The sequence below is a fragment of the Mus caroli genome, unplaced genomic scaffold, assembly GCF_978045245.1.
Source record: "Mus caroli unplaced genomic scaffold, Mus_caroli_1 scaffold_4, whole genome shotgun sequence".
NCBI classification, from domain to species: domain Eukaryota; kingdom Metazoa; phylum Chordata; class Mammalia; order Rodentia; family Muridae; genus Mus; species Mus caroli.
The window spans coordinates 77,033,920-77,049,146 of NW_028227259.1; the positions used below are offsets into that span (position 1 = coordinate 77,033,920).

The following is a 15,227-nucleotide window of genomic DNA, read 5'->3' on the forward strand; positions in this document are numbered from 1 at the left end:
CTAGTTCTTTTTCTAACTTCTCATGGTTCTAGGTCTGTATGTGGGAATGAGGCCTGGTGACAGTAAGCAGAAGTAGGTCACCACACTGCCTTATCTCTGATTAGACAGCACTTGGCACCGGCATCGAGCATGGACTAACCCTGCTAACAATCCACTGTTTCTTCCCCTAACCCCCACCTCTCCTGTCTGGAGTTTGGGGATAAAGAAAAGTATTTTATCTTTTTGGGGGTTGTGGGAGTTGATAAGGAAAAAAAAGTCAAACATTTAAATTTGAATTCTTTGTGGAGTTACTCATGATGTTTGTTGGATATTTTCTTTTTTTTTTTTTAATTTCTGGCTTTGATTATTTTTCAAAGACAGAGCTCTTGAGAAAAGTAAAGTTTATTGATATTTAAAGAGTCTACTGTTGAGATATAAAATTTGATTTATGTTCACGATAAGATCAGAAGGCTTGCCACTAAAACACAGTATAAATCATTGCCGGGATCTTCTATGCACTTTGCCCTTTCTTAATTCCCAATGTGAATTAGTTCTTGCTTCACTGTACTTGAGTAAGGAACTCCAAACTAAACACACACAGAGGATTGTGAAAAGAGGCAAGGAGCCCATGGTGATTTATCCCAGCACTGGGGAAGCTAAGGAAGGAAGATGCTGTGTTCAAGGCCAGTCAAAAGGGAAGGGGGCAGGATGCTGGCCACTGGATGAACGACTTGTACAGAGTGAACTTTGCATCCCTAGCACCCACATAAAAGCCTGGCATGTAATCACCATGCTCAAGAAGTAGAAATAAGGGATCCCTACACAACCTGCCTTTATAAATAGTATGGGAAGTGATGGTATAAGATACCCAATGATGTCAACCTTTGATCCTCATGTGTACGTGCACCTATATGTATACAGGTGCTAATGTAGTCAAACATGCATGCACATAAATATATACATACCACGCACAAGTACACATGTTAAAAACAATAAAGAGAAAGAAGAAAAGCAGGCAGGGACAGGACAGGTAACAGTTTTTTACTGTGGGATGGCAACTCCATCCCTCCACTTGATGCCCTGTCTTTCTACTGGAGGTGGGCTCTACAAGTTCCCTCTCCCCACTGTAGGGCATTTCACCTAAGTTCCCTCCCTTTGAGTCCTGAGAGTCTCTCACCTCCCAGGTCTCTGGGAAAGGCTGGTCTCCCTCTCCAGAGGGTCCCTCCACCTCCTACCTCCCGAGGTTGCCTGTTTCCATTCTTTCTGCTGGCCCTCAGGGCTTCAGTCCTGTCCCTTCAATACTTGGTCATGTTCCCCTTTTCCCCTCCCTGTCCCCTTTCCCACCCAGGACCCTCCCTCCCTCTGCCCACTGTGATTGCTTTCCCCTCCTTCCAAAGTGGGATTGAAGCATCTTCACTTGGGTCCTAGAGAAGAGATTGAGGGAAAGGAGGCTCAGTGACCAGTCCAAATTGAGATCCATGTCAAGGGGAGGCTCCAAGGCCTGACACTATTACTGATGCTATGGTGTGCTTACAGACAGGAGCCTACCATGGCTGCCCTCTGAAAGGCCCAACAAGCAGCTGAAAAACTCAGATGCAAACACTTACACTTGAGCAATGGACAGAAGCCGGGGACCCCTCTGGTTGAATTTGGGAAAGGCTGGAAGAAGCTGAGGAGGAGGGAAACCCCAGAGGAAGACCAGCAGTCTCTACTAACCTAGACCCCTGAGATCTCTCAGACACTGAGCCACCAACCAGGCAGCACACACCAGCTGATATGAGGCCCCCGACACATATGCAACAGAGAACTGCTGGTCTGGCCTCAGTGGGAGAAGTACCACCTAACCCTTGAAAGACTTGAGGCTCCAGGGAGTAGGGAGACCTGGTGGGGTAGGATCGGGGGGAGTGGGCATTGGGGACAACCTCATGGAGATGGGGGAGGAGGAATGGGATGAGGAACTGTGGGAGGGCAGAACTGGGGCGGGGGAGGGGCGGGGATAACGACTGGACTGTAAAGAAGATTAAAGATAATTTCATCTTTATTTTTTTAAAAAGGAAGCAGGCAAAAGAGAGAAGACAGAAAGGTAGGAAGGCAAGGACTGGAGTGAAGAGACAGACACCAGGGCAGGGTCAAAGCTGCAGCTTTGCTTCTTTTGAAAACAGGATTTCTGGGCCGCCTCCGCAGAGGCAGGGGCTTACCCATACTCATCTTGATGGGCAGGTTCTCTCTGCTGGCTGCTTCCACTAGATGTCTCCGAACTTCCATCACTGCCTCTTTGTGCTTGCAGTTCAGTAAGGCTTCCCACAGGGCCTTGGCTGAGGCCTCACTGCAGTGGAAACACATACAACTTAGAGTAAATTCCTACTGGGAAATAGGAGCACTAATACCATCATTGCCACTGGGAAGTATTAATTTGATACAGGGCATCTAATTCATTTAATGGGTAGGATATTGAGGAATTAAGGGGACAACAAACTCAGGATAAAGGGGAGAAGAAAGGCTACAATGTTCTATGAAAGTACGAGAAAATTATGTGTTAGATATATTTTTGGAGACTTTTCATTTGAAAGTAGTTAACAATACAATTCATTGCTAAAGAAACATGAATGTCACAAAAGCCAAAATTAAATGTAAGGCTAAAACCAACATATCAATAGTGTCAACTTGACATAGCATACTGTCTGAGAAGCACAGAGAAATCCTCACTGAGAATTCTTGTACAGATTTTCAATGCACTTCCTAACAGGCAGACTTCCTAGTGAGTAAGAATGAGAGCTTGCACCCAGTGGCAGGCACTGAAGTATTCCACTCCAGGCATTCAGCAGGAAGGATGGCCCTTAGGGAAGCCTTTACAATCATCTGTTGATAGCAGCCCAAGCACTGCATTATGCAGGGTCTCATCTGGGTTCATTTCCCAGTAGCTCTCTGACTCATCTGCCAGGCCATGTCCCTGTTATAAATGAGCACAGTGTTCTTACCGGAAGGCCGCTGCCACAAAGCCAAGTATACACATTTGTAATAACGTTTTCAAAGCTCAACATAAAGGAAACAAGGGTGACTTTTGTCCTTTCCTAAGGACATCTTCCACCTAAAAAGCCCCACCAACACTAACTACTCAATAAAGAGTAATAGCTCTTAGTATCAGCTACTCTTACATGTGAAGTCATATCTTTAAAGTCAAAACTACAACTTCTCTGATGGTTAGCTTAGCTACCAACTTGACCGACTGAGGAATACATAGAAAATCAGTAAAGCACATTTCTCCATGTCTGAGAGGATGTTCCCAGAGGGAAGTCCTGACCTGCCTGTGGGCTCCACTGTCCAATATGTTGGGCGCTGGGCAGAAGTAGAAATTAAAGAAGCAGGGAAGGCTTCAAGCCTGGGCTTGACGCTGTGTGGCATTCTGATGCGTTTGCCGCTGCTTACAGGCAGTAGGCTCTACACACAGCCTTTGAGTGCTCACTCAGAGCTTTACAGGGAGCTTCCAAGACTCCAGCCTAGGCCCGGGGCTAAACCTTGCCTCTAACCTCCTCCCCACCTTATTCCGAGGCACCCAGCATCTTCAATGGAGGGAGCAGCTCCCTCTAGCTTCTAGCTGCCCACAGTTATTGTAGAACTCCAAATCTACAACTGTAGAAGTCTTTTTCTAATCATATACTTAGTCTTGGTGCTCCTCTAAAGGATCCTAACAGAACCCACATCTATCATCCTCAGGTTTATTATGTGAGCATGTAAATTACATGTCATGCCCTATATGTGGATGGCATATATGTGGATGACAGATAAAAGAAACTCTCAGTGACTTAAAATCTGGAAGCTTACATATTTATAACACATAACCAAAGACATTACAAAACATGTGACATGAGTTTCACTGAGGAGGGAATAGACTCTATGCTAATAGAATCCTATCTGGGAGGAGAGTGACTGAGAGAATAGCTTCTTCTGCAAACAATAAGCTAGTACAAAGACACTAAAGCTCTAAATGCAGCCAAAGGAAAACATTATGCATCTGCCCAGGAGGGTGAACGGTTATCATGGCATAGCTACAAACAGGAGGAAGGAGCGTTTTAGAACATTCAAAGCAGATATGCAAGGAACCTAAGACTGTTTTGCTCCTTCCAAGGAGTAAGCCAAAGACAGTCTTCACCATAATTCAAAAGTACATTTATTTGCTTTGTGGTTTTCAAGAAAACACCCAATTTCTCTAAAGAGTGGAATGCAATTGGGAACCACTGAAGAACGCTGAGCAGCTAATTTACAGGGCCAGCTTCCCAAACTTATGGTCCACAATCACACCCTATCTTTTTCCATCAAAATTACTCTCCCCTCCTCCCAGGTCTCAGTCTCAACTCAGGAGCTCCCGAGTAGAGCACCACTACCCTCTTCCTTTCCTTGAGAATATACATCTCATTAATACAGTGCATCTCCAAGGTCGCAGTGCACTGACTAATGCTCAGACTGCCCAGTAGCTTACAGAAGTCACTAAGATGCATGCTCTGGAGTCAAAAAGGTTGTGTGGCAACTCCAAGTATTGTCCCTACCACCCAATCCAAACATATGGACTATGGTACCATCCTCTTAAGCATAGGACTTCCTTCTCTTCTTTTCCAAGAACTTTCTTCCTAAAAACGTGGCTCCCCCACTGGTCTCTTCTAAAATGGAAGCTTCTCAGAGAGAGATGAAACAAGGAGGAAGCCATCCAGTCCTTATGCTAACCGACTCTGGCTCCTCACTGGGCCATAGTGACCTACCTGATCTTTATACTGCTGCTAGACCTAGCATGTGTTCCCATGTTTAATCGTTCCATAACTTGCTCATGAAAGATGAAGTACTTCTATAAAAACAGGGACTTTGTCTGACTCACTGCAAAATTCCTCATTCCCTGAAAATGGTGCCAAGTCTGTGGTAGGTCTCTCACTAAACCGCAAGTAGGATGAGTTGGTGCATATCATTAATTCTCTACTTCCCTCATCGATCTCCCTACGAGGAAAGCAACACGATTGACTTCACAGACTCAATACAGGAATATGTCCACACAGCTCTTTTCTAACTTCCTAGATTAAGCTGTGTTGTTGCTGCTGCCATTACTACTGTGATTGGACAGTTTACAGTGGGGCTTAATAGACAGGTCAAATCCACTTAATTATCAAATGTTTTCATTCATAAATTCCTAGTTGTGCACAAACACCCACTCCATATTTTTACTCTTTAGTTCTTGTGTACTAAAAAAATCTATATTTCTTCTAAATATAGATTTTTCTGAGATACCTAACACTGACACATAGGTCATGTTCCCTTAAAAACTGTTTTGTCGATACAAACAGTTCTGTCTGATTTCAGAATGTGTGCTTCTTGTTCTAAGCAGTTTTTTATTTTATCCCATGATTATTCTGTGTATGTGTGTTGTGTGCATGTGATATCTATGTAGATGCAGGCATATGATTGAAGTTGTTAGAAGACAACTTTTTCATCTGATGTGGGGGATATAATTTAGGGCATCAGACCATGTAACAAACACCTTTAACTGCTGAGCCATCTTGCCAGCCCTTAAAACGTTTCTCTTTTTAAATCATGTTATTTTATGTGTACAGATGTTTCGCCTACATGTATGTCTATGCAACATGTGTATGCAGCATCTGCAGAAATGAGAAAAGGACATTGGATCCCCTGGGAATGAAATTGCAAACCACTGCTAGCTACCATGTAGATGCTGGAAATTGAGTCTGGGGCCTCTGAAAGAGCAACCAGTGCTCTTCAGTGCTAAGCCATCTCTCCAGGCACTCCGAAAAAAACTTCGTACACTATTATGCTATCAAAGGTGGACACCTTAAGTTTCCCAAGCAAATATCTATTAATTAATTTGGCTGAGGATAATTAAACCATACTATATTATAACTATAACTGCTTTTTACTGCTGTGACCAAATGTGTGACATGAAGTACCTTGAGAGAGGATTTTTTTTTATTAGAAATTAGGGGAATACAGTCTATCATTTCAGGGGAGACATAGTAATGGGAACATGAAGTAGCTGGTTTGATCATGTCTTCAGAAGGGAGACAGAGACTTGAATACTCAGATACAGTTCACTGTATTTTTTTTTTTTAAGTCTGGGATCTGGCCTATAGGAAGCTGCAATGTATATTCAGATGGATCTTCTCTCCTAAGTTAGCCTTGTCTGAAACACCAACAAACACATAAACACACACACACACACATATATTTATATGGGTGTGGTTCCAAATCTCACCAAGTTGAGAATCAAGATTAACCACAGAAATCTTCTCCTTATCAACTCAACCCCAAATATATTTAAACCTTAGCACCTACCTCTGTCCTCACATACTCATGAACATTTTATAATGAACAATACATTTAGTCCATCTGTAAACAGTCCTCCAAATGTTAAGAGTTCTAATATTGTTCCAATGCCCAAAGTCCAAAGTCTCTTCTGAGACTCAAGGCATCATAAGATTCTGTAAAATCAAAAAGCGAGTTAAATATTTCTATTATATAATGGCACATTCCAAAGAGTGTATTTCAAAGAATACAGGCATAGCAAGGAATATTAAACCTAAGTAAAAACAAAAACCAGCAGACCAAATAGCAAGCCCTGCATGCAGCTCCATATCTAGTATCAGGACTTGTAGTTGCATCATCTGGACCCCAATGGACTTGAGCAGCCCCACCCCTCTAATTTTGCTGTCTATAACACAGCCTACAACACATGGGCTCCTCCCTTGGACTGGTTCCCTTCTGCTTCCTCAGTGTATGGCTCATAGTCCTGGCGCCTTCAACATCCTGGGGTCTCCATAATAGCATAGGGTTCCTGGCCAGTTGGATGTAATGACCTCTTAGGACCACCTTACAGGGAATCCAATCCTATTACACACTGACTGGCCTCAGCAGCTTTCTAGAATTTTGGTGAAAATCTCTATGACCCTATATGCCTTGCTTGAATGCCTAAAAGCCACCACCATTAGATGACACTGCCAAATTCTGCTGCCAAGTAACGATGTATCAATAGCCATCATCCCACACATACACTTCTACTACAGCAGTAGACTCTATGTGCCTTAGAAGCTTATTTGGAAATGTGGAGAAATCAAGTTGTTATTAATCAGAAAACGTCCTTCTTCCTTGTTAGCTAGCTTCTGTAGTATTAGAAGGTGCTCTACATACTGCACGGGCAGAGAATAAGCAAAAGTCTTACCCAGCTGTGACCCCTGGAGCTACAGGAATGATCAGTGTGTTGAGACCTGAAGAACATGGGTGCAACAGTCACAAGGATGCTACGGGAGTGGCCAACTGCTTTCTGAGTGGCTCTAAGGCCTGCTCCACAGGAGGAAATACATGTCTGATACTATAAATCTGCTGAAGACTGGGAGCCAGGGGAACAAGGGCCCAGAGGTAAGCTCTCTACTGCTATCTAGCTAAATGGGCATAGGTAGCAAACAGCTCTCTAAGTTCCCTCTTTAGAAGCATGGGTTAGTGCCGCTCTCAAACCTTATCGGGTAAGTTTCCTTGTGCAACGGACGGTGGTCACCGGCACTAGTCTCTAGCAATTACAGCCACTTTCTCTGCATTCGCTTTCTTAGGAACTGTAAACTCACTCAAGGTTCCTTTCATCATGCCACAACCTGGGTGTAGGCTTGTCTTAAAAGGTCCTTCCAAAAACAGATATGTTCATTAGTTTTTAACTCAACCTCACTCAGATTTTCTGGACAAAAGCAGAATGTAGCCAGCTTACTTGCCAAAAAGTAACACTAATGATCTCCACAAATGCACTCCCTGTTGGCTTCTGGAACCTCATGATCCAGACCTCCACTGTCACATTCCCATAGAAATGTCCCTTTGATCTTAGCCATTCTGACTGGTGTGAGGTGGAATCTCAGGGTTGTTTTGATTTGCATTTCCCTCATGATTAAGGATGTTGAACATTTTTTTAGGTGCTTCTGAGCCATTCAGTATTCCTCAGTTGAGAAATCTTTGTTTAGCTCTGGACCCCATTTTTTAATAGGGTTATTTGGTTCTCTGGAGTCTAACAGTTGCTGGCAAGGATACAGAGAAAGAAGAACACTCCTCCATTGTTGGTGGGATTGCAAGCTGGTACAACCACTCTGGAAATCAGTTTGGTGGTTCCTCATAAAATTGGACATAGTACTACCAGAGGATCCAGCAATACCACTCCTAGGCATATACCCAGAAGATGCTCCAATATGTAATAAGGACACATGCTTCACTATGTTCATAGCAGCCTTATTTATAATAGCCAGAAGCTAGAAAGAACCCAGATGTCCCTCAACAGAGGAATGGATACAGAAAATGTGGTACATTTACACAATGGAGTACTACACAGCTATTAAAAACAATCAATTTATGAAATTCTTAGTCAAAGGGATGGATCTGGAGGATATCATTCTGAGTAAGGTAACCCAATCACAAAAGAACACACATGATATGCACTCACTGATATGTGGAGATTAGCCCAGAAGTTTGGAATACCCAAGATACAATTCACAAACCACATGAAATTCAAGAAGGAAGACCAAAGTGTGGATACTTTGATCCTTCTTAGAAGGGGTAACAAAATACCCATGTAAGGAGTTACAGAGGCAAACTGTGGAGCAGAGACTGAAGGAATGACCATCCAGAGGCTGCCCCACCTGGTGATCCATCCCATATACAATCACCAAATGCAGACACTTTTGTGGATGCGAACAAGTACTTACTGACAAAAGCCTGTTATAGCTGTCTCCGGAGAGGCTTCATCAGTGCCTGACAAATACAGAGGTGGATCCTCAAAGCCTATCATTGGACTGAGCACAGGGTCCCCAGTGAAGGAGCTGGAGAAAGGACTCAAGGAGTTGAAGGGGTTAGCAGCCCCATACAAGGAACAACAATATGAACTAAACAGTATCCCCAGAGCTCCCAGGGACTAAACCACCAAGCAAAGAAATCACATGGTGGGACTCCTGGCTCTAGCTGCATATGCAGCAGAGGATGGTCTAGTCGACTAGGTCATCAATGGGAGGAGAGGCCCTTGGTCCTGTGAAGGCTCTATGCCCCAGTAGGACCAGGAAGCAGGTATGGGTCGGTCGGTTCGTAAGCAGGGGGAAGGGATAGAGGATTTTCAGAGGGGAAACCAGGAAAGGGAATAACATTTGAAATGTAAATAAAGAAAATATCTAATAAAAAGTTTTAAAAAAGAATGTCTCTTTAAGCTCTGCTACTACAACTTCAAGTGAAGCACACTGCTAGGTCATATTTACACCTCATCTAAGCCCCCGTGTCCTATTTTAAACCTACTTCATCTTGCTCCGTCTTTTCTCTTAACTTCATGAACAGCTGATCAACATCTTTTTAATAAGTCTGGCCTGAAACAGCTTTCTTTTTCATTACTACATAAGATTCCTATTGAGCTGAAGATATGGCTCATCAGTTAAGAGTACATGTTGCTCTCTCAGAGGACCAAAGTTCAGTTCCCAGCACCTATATGACAGCTCACAACTGTCTGTAACTGGTGGTACTGGGGAGCATGATCAGGTAACTAGTGTCTAAATTCAGTGAGCAAACTATCAAAGAGTCTGCTAGGCAGCATGTGGATTATTTTCAATAGTTTATGCTGTATTCTTTTCAAATCCTTGATTTCCTTACTATCCACTATTCTCCCTTTAAATTGACACATGGGCCTTATACAGGATGGAATACACGAATTAAGACTCAAGTAGACCTAAGACTTTGCAAGGTACAGGCCCTCCTGGTGACCAATCCCTAAGCAAGGGGGGCTGGGAGCAAACAAGAACACATCCAAATGCCCCCCCCCCTAACAGACAGCCTGACCACTTTCACTAGGGGTCACACATAAACCAGGCCCTACCCCCTACCCACATACTGCCATCACTGTGCTGTGCTGTCTGGTTGCTGGCTAATAAATCTCTCACTTGAAGGACAACTTAACTCAGCTCTGCTTCTCTCTTCTCACCCTTGCTTCTTCTTCGAAGCTATTGCTATATAAGCACGTGAAGAAGATAGTACTCTCGGGATCCTGTGTTCTTTTGTTTTGTTTTGTTTTAAATAATACCATACTGTTCCCTTTGCAGTCATTATTAGTCTCTGGCAGTCATGTTATTTGTTACACAATGCTAATTATTTTCCACTTCAATTTTATTGTGTAACTCCCCCCCCCTCAAAAAACAACAGGGGTAAGCTGCCCGCCACAAAAGTGTAAACCTATAAAAAGAGAGGGAATGTATATCTATAATCCCAGTGTTCTTATGGCAAGGTGGGAAGCAGAGACAAGAGAATCCCCAGGAGATTCTGGGGCAGCTAGCCTGGTATACACAGTGACATGTGGCTCAAACAAGGTGGAAGGTAAGGACAAACTTCAACGTTGTCCTCTGGCCTGCATGCATGCCCTGGGTACATGTACTCACACAGGAACATACAGACAAGGAGGTTTTGTTATGTTCTTTCTGAATTTTCAAGTGTTCCAAGTGTACGTACATTCTTATTATATAATATATATGTAATCTTTTTTAAAAAAATAAAAAGACAAAGCGTCTACGTTGCCTAGACAGATCATTTCTAATCCTGCTCAAACCTTATGTTTACTACATCCTTCAAAGAGATAGGAAAAATACCCTTTGATTATTTTCTAATTCCAAAGCTAACAAAGTTAATCCACTTACTTCATATCCTGTTTTTAGTAATTTTTTTTTAAGTAATGAGGATTAGAACCTCTGACTTATATAGGCAAAGCAGGGCTCTCTACTGAGCCAGATCCACAACCCTGTATATACCATATTTTGTTTTTCTATAATAGTGGTAGTTTAAGGAGCATTAGAACACAATTCTAAAATCTCAAGTGCCAATGTATTATCTGTGACTTCGAATAATTCGCTTGATCATCCTGGGATGTTATATTTCTAAGCCATGTAATGTTATTTCACTTATTGGGAACTATGTCACAGACAATATGACTATCTTATCTCACTGAATAACAATTCTCTAGGGTATTATAACCCATTTCATGAATGCAGAAGGATATTCCTGAAGGTATTAGTTTGGAGTTCCTCCAAGGCTTCCTAAGATTCTGTCTGCCTTTCTGACCTGACTCAAAAGGCTTAACTTTTCTTTATTTCTTTTTTTCTGTCTCTTTCTTCTGGATGCTGCCCAGAGCCTAAGGACACTTTGGGGGTGCAAGGTACTTTGGGCTTTCTTACTCTTTCCTTAAAGATCTCCTCCCCACATGCCCCTAACTCAAATGGCACAGCTGTCTCTCTCCATCTTCCTCCTCCAAGCAGCTGCTGAGAATAACAGTTGTCTATTTGGGGAGCTCTTCCTTTAAAGTATGATAAAATTGTCCTTGAGCGTAAAAGGGGGAGAGATTAGTTTGCCCAAGTTACCTGGTCAACACACTGACTGTCATTTAAGTCCATGTCCCTGTAAGCTGCGCACATGAGACTTGTCATGAAAGGGGCCCAGAACGCCGGCACCCGAGGACAGAATGACTCCCCACCATGTCTGGTCCTCCAGGTTCACATGTGCAGATTTGATTTACTTCCCCAAGTGCAGCCACTGATGTGTGAATATTCCACACTGCTGTTTCTTTTATTAAAACTATTTTTCCTTTCATAAACCTAGTGACAATAACAGAAACAATTAACCAGAACACATCCAGAAAGTTGTAGACTATAAATTAAGCACTTTTCTGCCATCTCCTCTTTTTTAGACGTAAGTTTTAACTTATTGCAGTTACTGGAAGACAATTTTGTTACAATTCATTCTTTGAAGTGTATGATAAAATAGTAGTATGTTTGTTTTATGAAAACTTCTGTTGCTATGAAATTTAATGAGCTTCTAAACCGTTAGTAACTCTATAAAATGTCAAACACACACAAATGCCTGTTCTTTTTCTTCTCTTTTGAAGATTTATGTATTCATTTTATGAATGTGAGTACACTGTCACTGTCTTCAGACACACCAGAAAAGGACATAGAATCCCATCACAGATGACTGTGAGCCACCATGGCTTGGGGGTAACTGTTAAGAGCACTTGGTCCACAGGCTCCAGGAATGCAGGCAGTGCACAGACACAACACTTGTGCAAGCAAAACACTCATACAGGTAAGATGAAAACAACACATTTTCTGGGAATTGAACTAGAACCTCTGGAAGATTAGTCAGTGCTCTTAACAGCTGAGCCGTCTCTCCAGGCCTTGTTCGTTCTTTCTTTCTTTCTCTCTTTTTCTCTGCCTTTCTTTCTTTCTTTCTTTCTTTCTTTCTTTCTTTCTTTCTTTCTTTCTTTCTTTCTTTCCTCCTCCCCCTCCTCCTCCTTCTTCTTCTTTTAAAGATTTGTTTATTGTATTTATTGTAACTGTGTTCAGGCACACCAAAGAGGACATCAGATCCCATTACAGATGGTTGTGAGCCACCATGTGGTTGCTGAGAATTGAACATAGGGCCTCTAGAAGAGACCAGTCAGTGCTCTCAACCACTGAGCCATCTCATCAGCCCCCTGTTCTTTTTCTTAATTAGCTATCTTGTATCCATAAAACTAAAACTATTTTGACAAATGGCCACATTTTAAGACTACAAGCTAACAACTGGAACTTGCCACAGATCCTGTCTTAAAGTCTTTCCAGAGACTTGTTACAGGAAGACATGGCCCTTTCCACTCACTCCTGGATCTTTATTTATCATAATTACTCAGCTCTTAATGGAATTTTAGAAGTTGCCTTGGTTTGGCAAGTATGAAATGTCAGATTCAGTCTACTAGAAATAAACAGGAAATATTCACCACCAAATAAAAATGCAAAGACAGCAGCGTTAATTTTTTAAAGGTGCTTGAATGCTGACTCACAGTACTACTCAATCAAGTGGAAGGCATGTAATGAGGAGGCGGATGTTGACCTATGAACGCACACTGTCATTGTGTGAGTAAACCCAGGGCAATAGTACTTCGTGGTATGCAGGAACGCTAAGATTACTCACAGGATCTGTATCACCAGTCTTGGTATTCCAACAGAAACATGATAACAACAACAACAACAGTGATAAACCCAACAAAGGTTTTAACTTGTCTTCAACAGAGCAAGCTGAGTCATAGTGTGTTACTGGAGGACTAACGATTTCCATCAGTGTGACCTTGATGAGCTAAGTACACGAGTGAGACTTCTGGAGTCAACTTTCCTCTTGACTGCTGTTTTCAACAACTCAGCTATGAGAAACATATCCATTAACCTTCATCTCCAAAAAAGTGAAAGAATTACAGAACAGGAGACGGAATCAGATAAAAACGTGGAAAACAGTCTGTCCTTCATCGTTCTTTCAAAATACAGCATTTCCTGCAGCTGAACATTCATCCAGTGACTCCCGCCTCTGGAGCTAGATCTGCCAGAGAAGCCAGAATGGAGCATGTTCCTCCAGGTGACACAGACAGCAGCTCTGGGAGAGCAAATGCTATCTAAGTGTGGACAAGGTCAGGCAGAGAGGAAGCAGCTAAACAATGGGATTAGAGTAGATAGAGCTGGAGTAGCTTGGGCAACAGGCCCATGAGAAAGCCTTTCAGAAAAGGAAGGAAGTATGGATGTAGCCAATGAAGCCACTTAGCCTGCTGTGCTCACATGTTCATTGCTGAACTAGCACCTGTGCAGTGCTGAATGGAGCTGAGGACTGGGTTGGATGATGCCCTCTGTCACTGAGATATCAATGTCCCTCTAATGACTTTTTATTTTGAGACAGGGTCTCACTAAGTTGCCCAGGAATTCATTTAGCTGTCCTGAATTCATTTAGTAGCCCAGGCAGGTCTTGAAATTTGCCATCCCCTTAACTCAGCCTCATGAGTAGCTAGGAACAGCTAGGACACCATCACTAGGCCTGCTTCACTATTTTTTAAGAACCTACGTTATAATATTCTAGGTTCAAATAAATGGTGTTCCCCATGGGCACCCTAGCAAATGTGACCCTGTTTAAATATCTCTTCCTATTTTACATTTATAATGCTTATCACTAACAGGAAATTGTCTTAGTAAATTTGGAAATAAAGGTAGCAATGGAGCATTAAGAACAGAAATACTCTAGCTTGAACTGAATGTCACCATCCTGGACCTTCTGGGCTCCGCAGTATGGTTTGATAGCATAGAAGAGTGAAGAGGCTGGATGTAGAGTTTCTCTCACAAGCATCTGGTCAGAGGAAAAAAAAAGACAATAAACTATCGATTATGAAATCATCCAGTTTAGCTGGGTGTAGTGGCACACTCCTTTAATCCCAATACTTGGGAGGCAGAGGCAGACAGATGTCTGAGTTCAAGGCCAGCCTGGTCTACAAAGTGAGTTCTAGGACAGCCAGGGCTACACAGAAAAACCCTGTCTAAAGAAACAAACAAACAAAAAACAAAACAAAACAAAAAAGAAATCATCCAGTATGAGGAAGCCATCTGCCTTTAACTCTGGAGGCAGAGGCAGGAAGATTGCTGAAAATTCCTGGCCCACCTGGTCTACATAATGAGACCCTGTCCCAATAGAAACAAACAAATCATCCAGTCTGAACTAAGATAGAAATCAGAGGGTAGTATTTGCTAGAAACAATTATAAAAGAGGCACAAAGGAAGAAGCAGATTATTCGAAGGCCAACAGATGGAAAAGTCCAAGGAATTTGAAAGACATTAAGTACAGCTGAGACCCAAAGAATGAACATGTGGGAAGGAAGGAGGGGCGAAGATGAAGAGAGGGCTCAAGGAAGAAGAACAGCAGATCTACAGATTTTTCTCAAACCTCAAAGTTAAGTGTTTCCCCAAAGCACAGAGGAGAACCACTGAGAGCTTACAAGATATTGGACTCAAACTTAGCACTAACTGCAGACCAGAATAAATGTGCTTCCTGGTCTGTAAGTACAATCACATTGTCTTATACTAGAATGAGTTTTCATTTCTTCCTATAGGATGTTCTTATTTGGGGCTTTATTCACATTTATTCATATTAGTCAACACATTTTTGAGTGCCTACTATGCATTCTGCCTGCCTACTATGTACCAAGCACTTCTCTTGGGTCTTGGAGTTTTAGACCATTCCTTAGAAATCATCCCATCTAGTTTTCACAAGAAGAAAACTATCATGATGATAAATCAAAAAGACCTTGATCAAGCCAGGCATGGTGGTACATACCTTTAATCCCAGCCTTCCGGAGGCAGAAGCAGAAGGATCTCTGTGAGTCTGAGTTCAAGGCCAGCTTGATCTGTGTCGCA

At 42.4% G+C, this 15,227-nt stretch overlaps 1 protein-coding gene across 1 annotated transcript in view; it reads right to left on the reverse strand.

Moving 5' to 3' along the window:
- Nucleotides 1-15,227, reverse strand: part of Scfd2 (sec1 family domain containing 2) — a 323,120-nt gene that overhangs the window by 279,033 nt on the left and 28,860 nt on the right. The window contains exon 3 of the mRNA XM_021162778.2: nucleotides 2,178-2,305. Coding sequence (XP_021018437.1) covers nucleotides 2,178-2,305 — 128 coding nt within the window. The remainder of the gene's footprint in view (nucleotides 1-2,177; nucleotides 2,306-15,227) is intronic.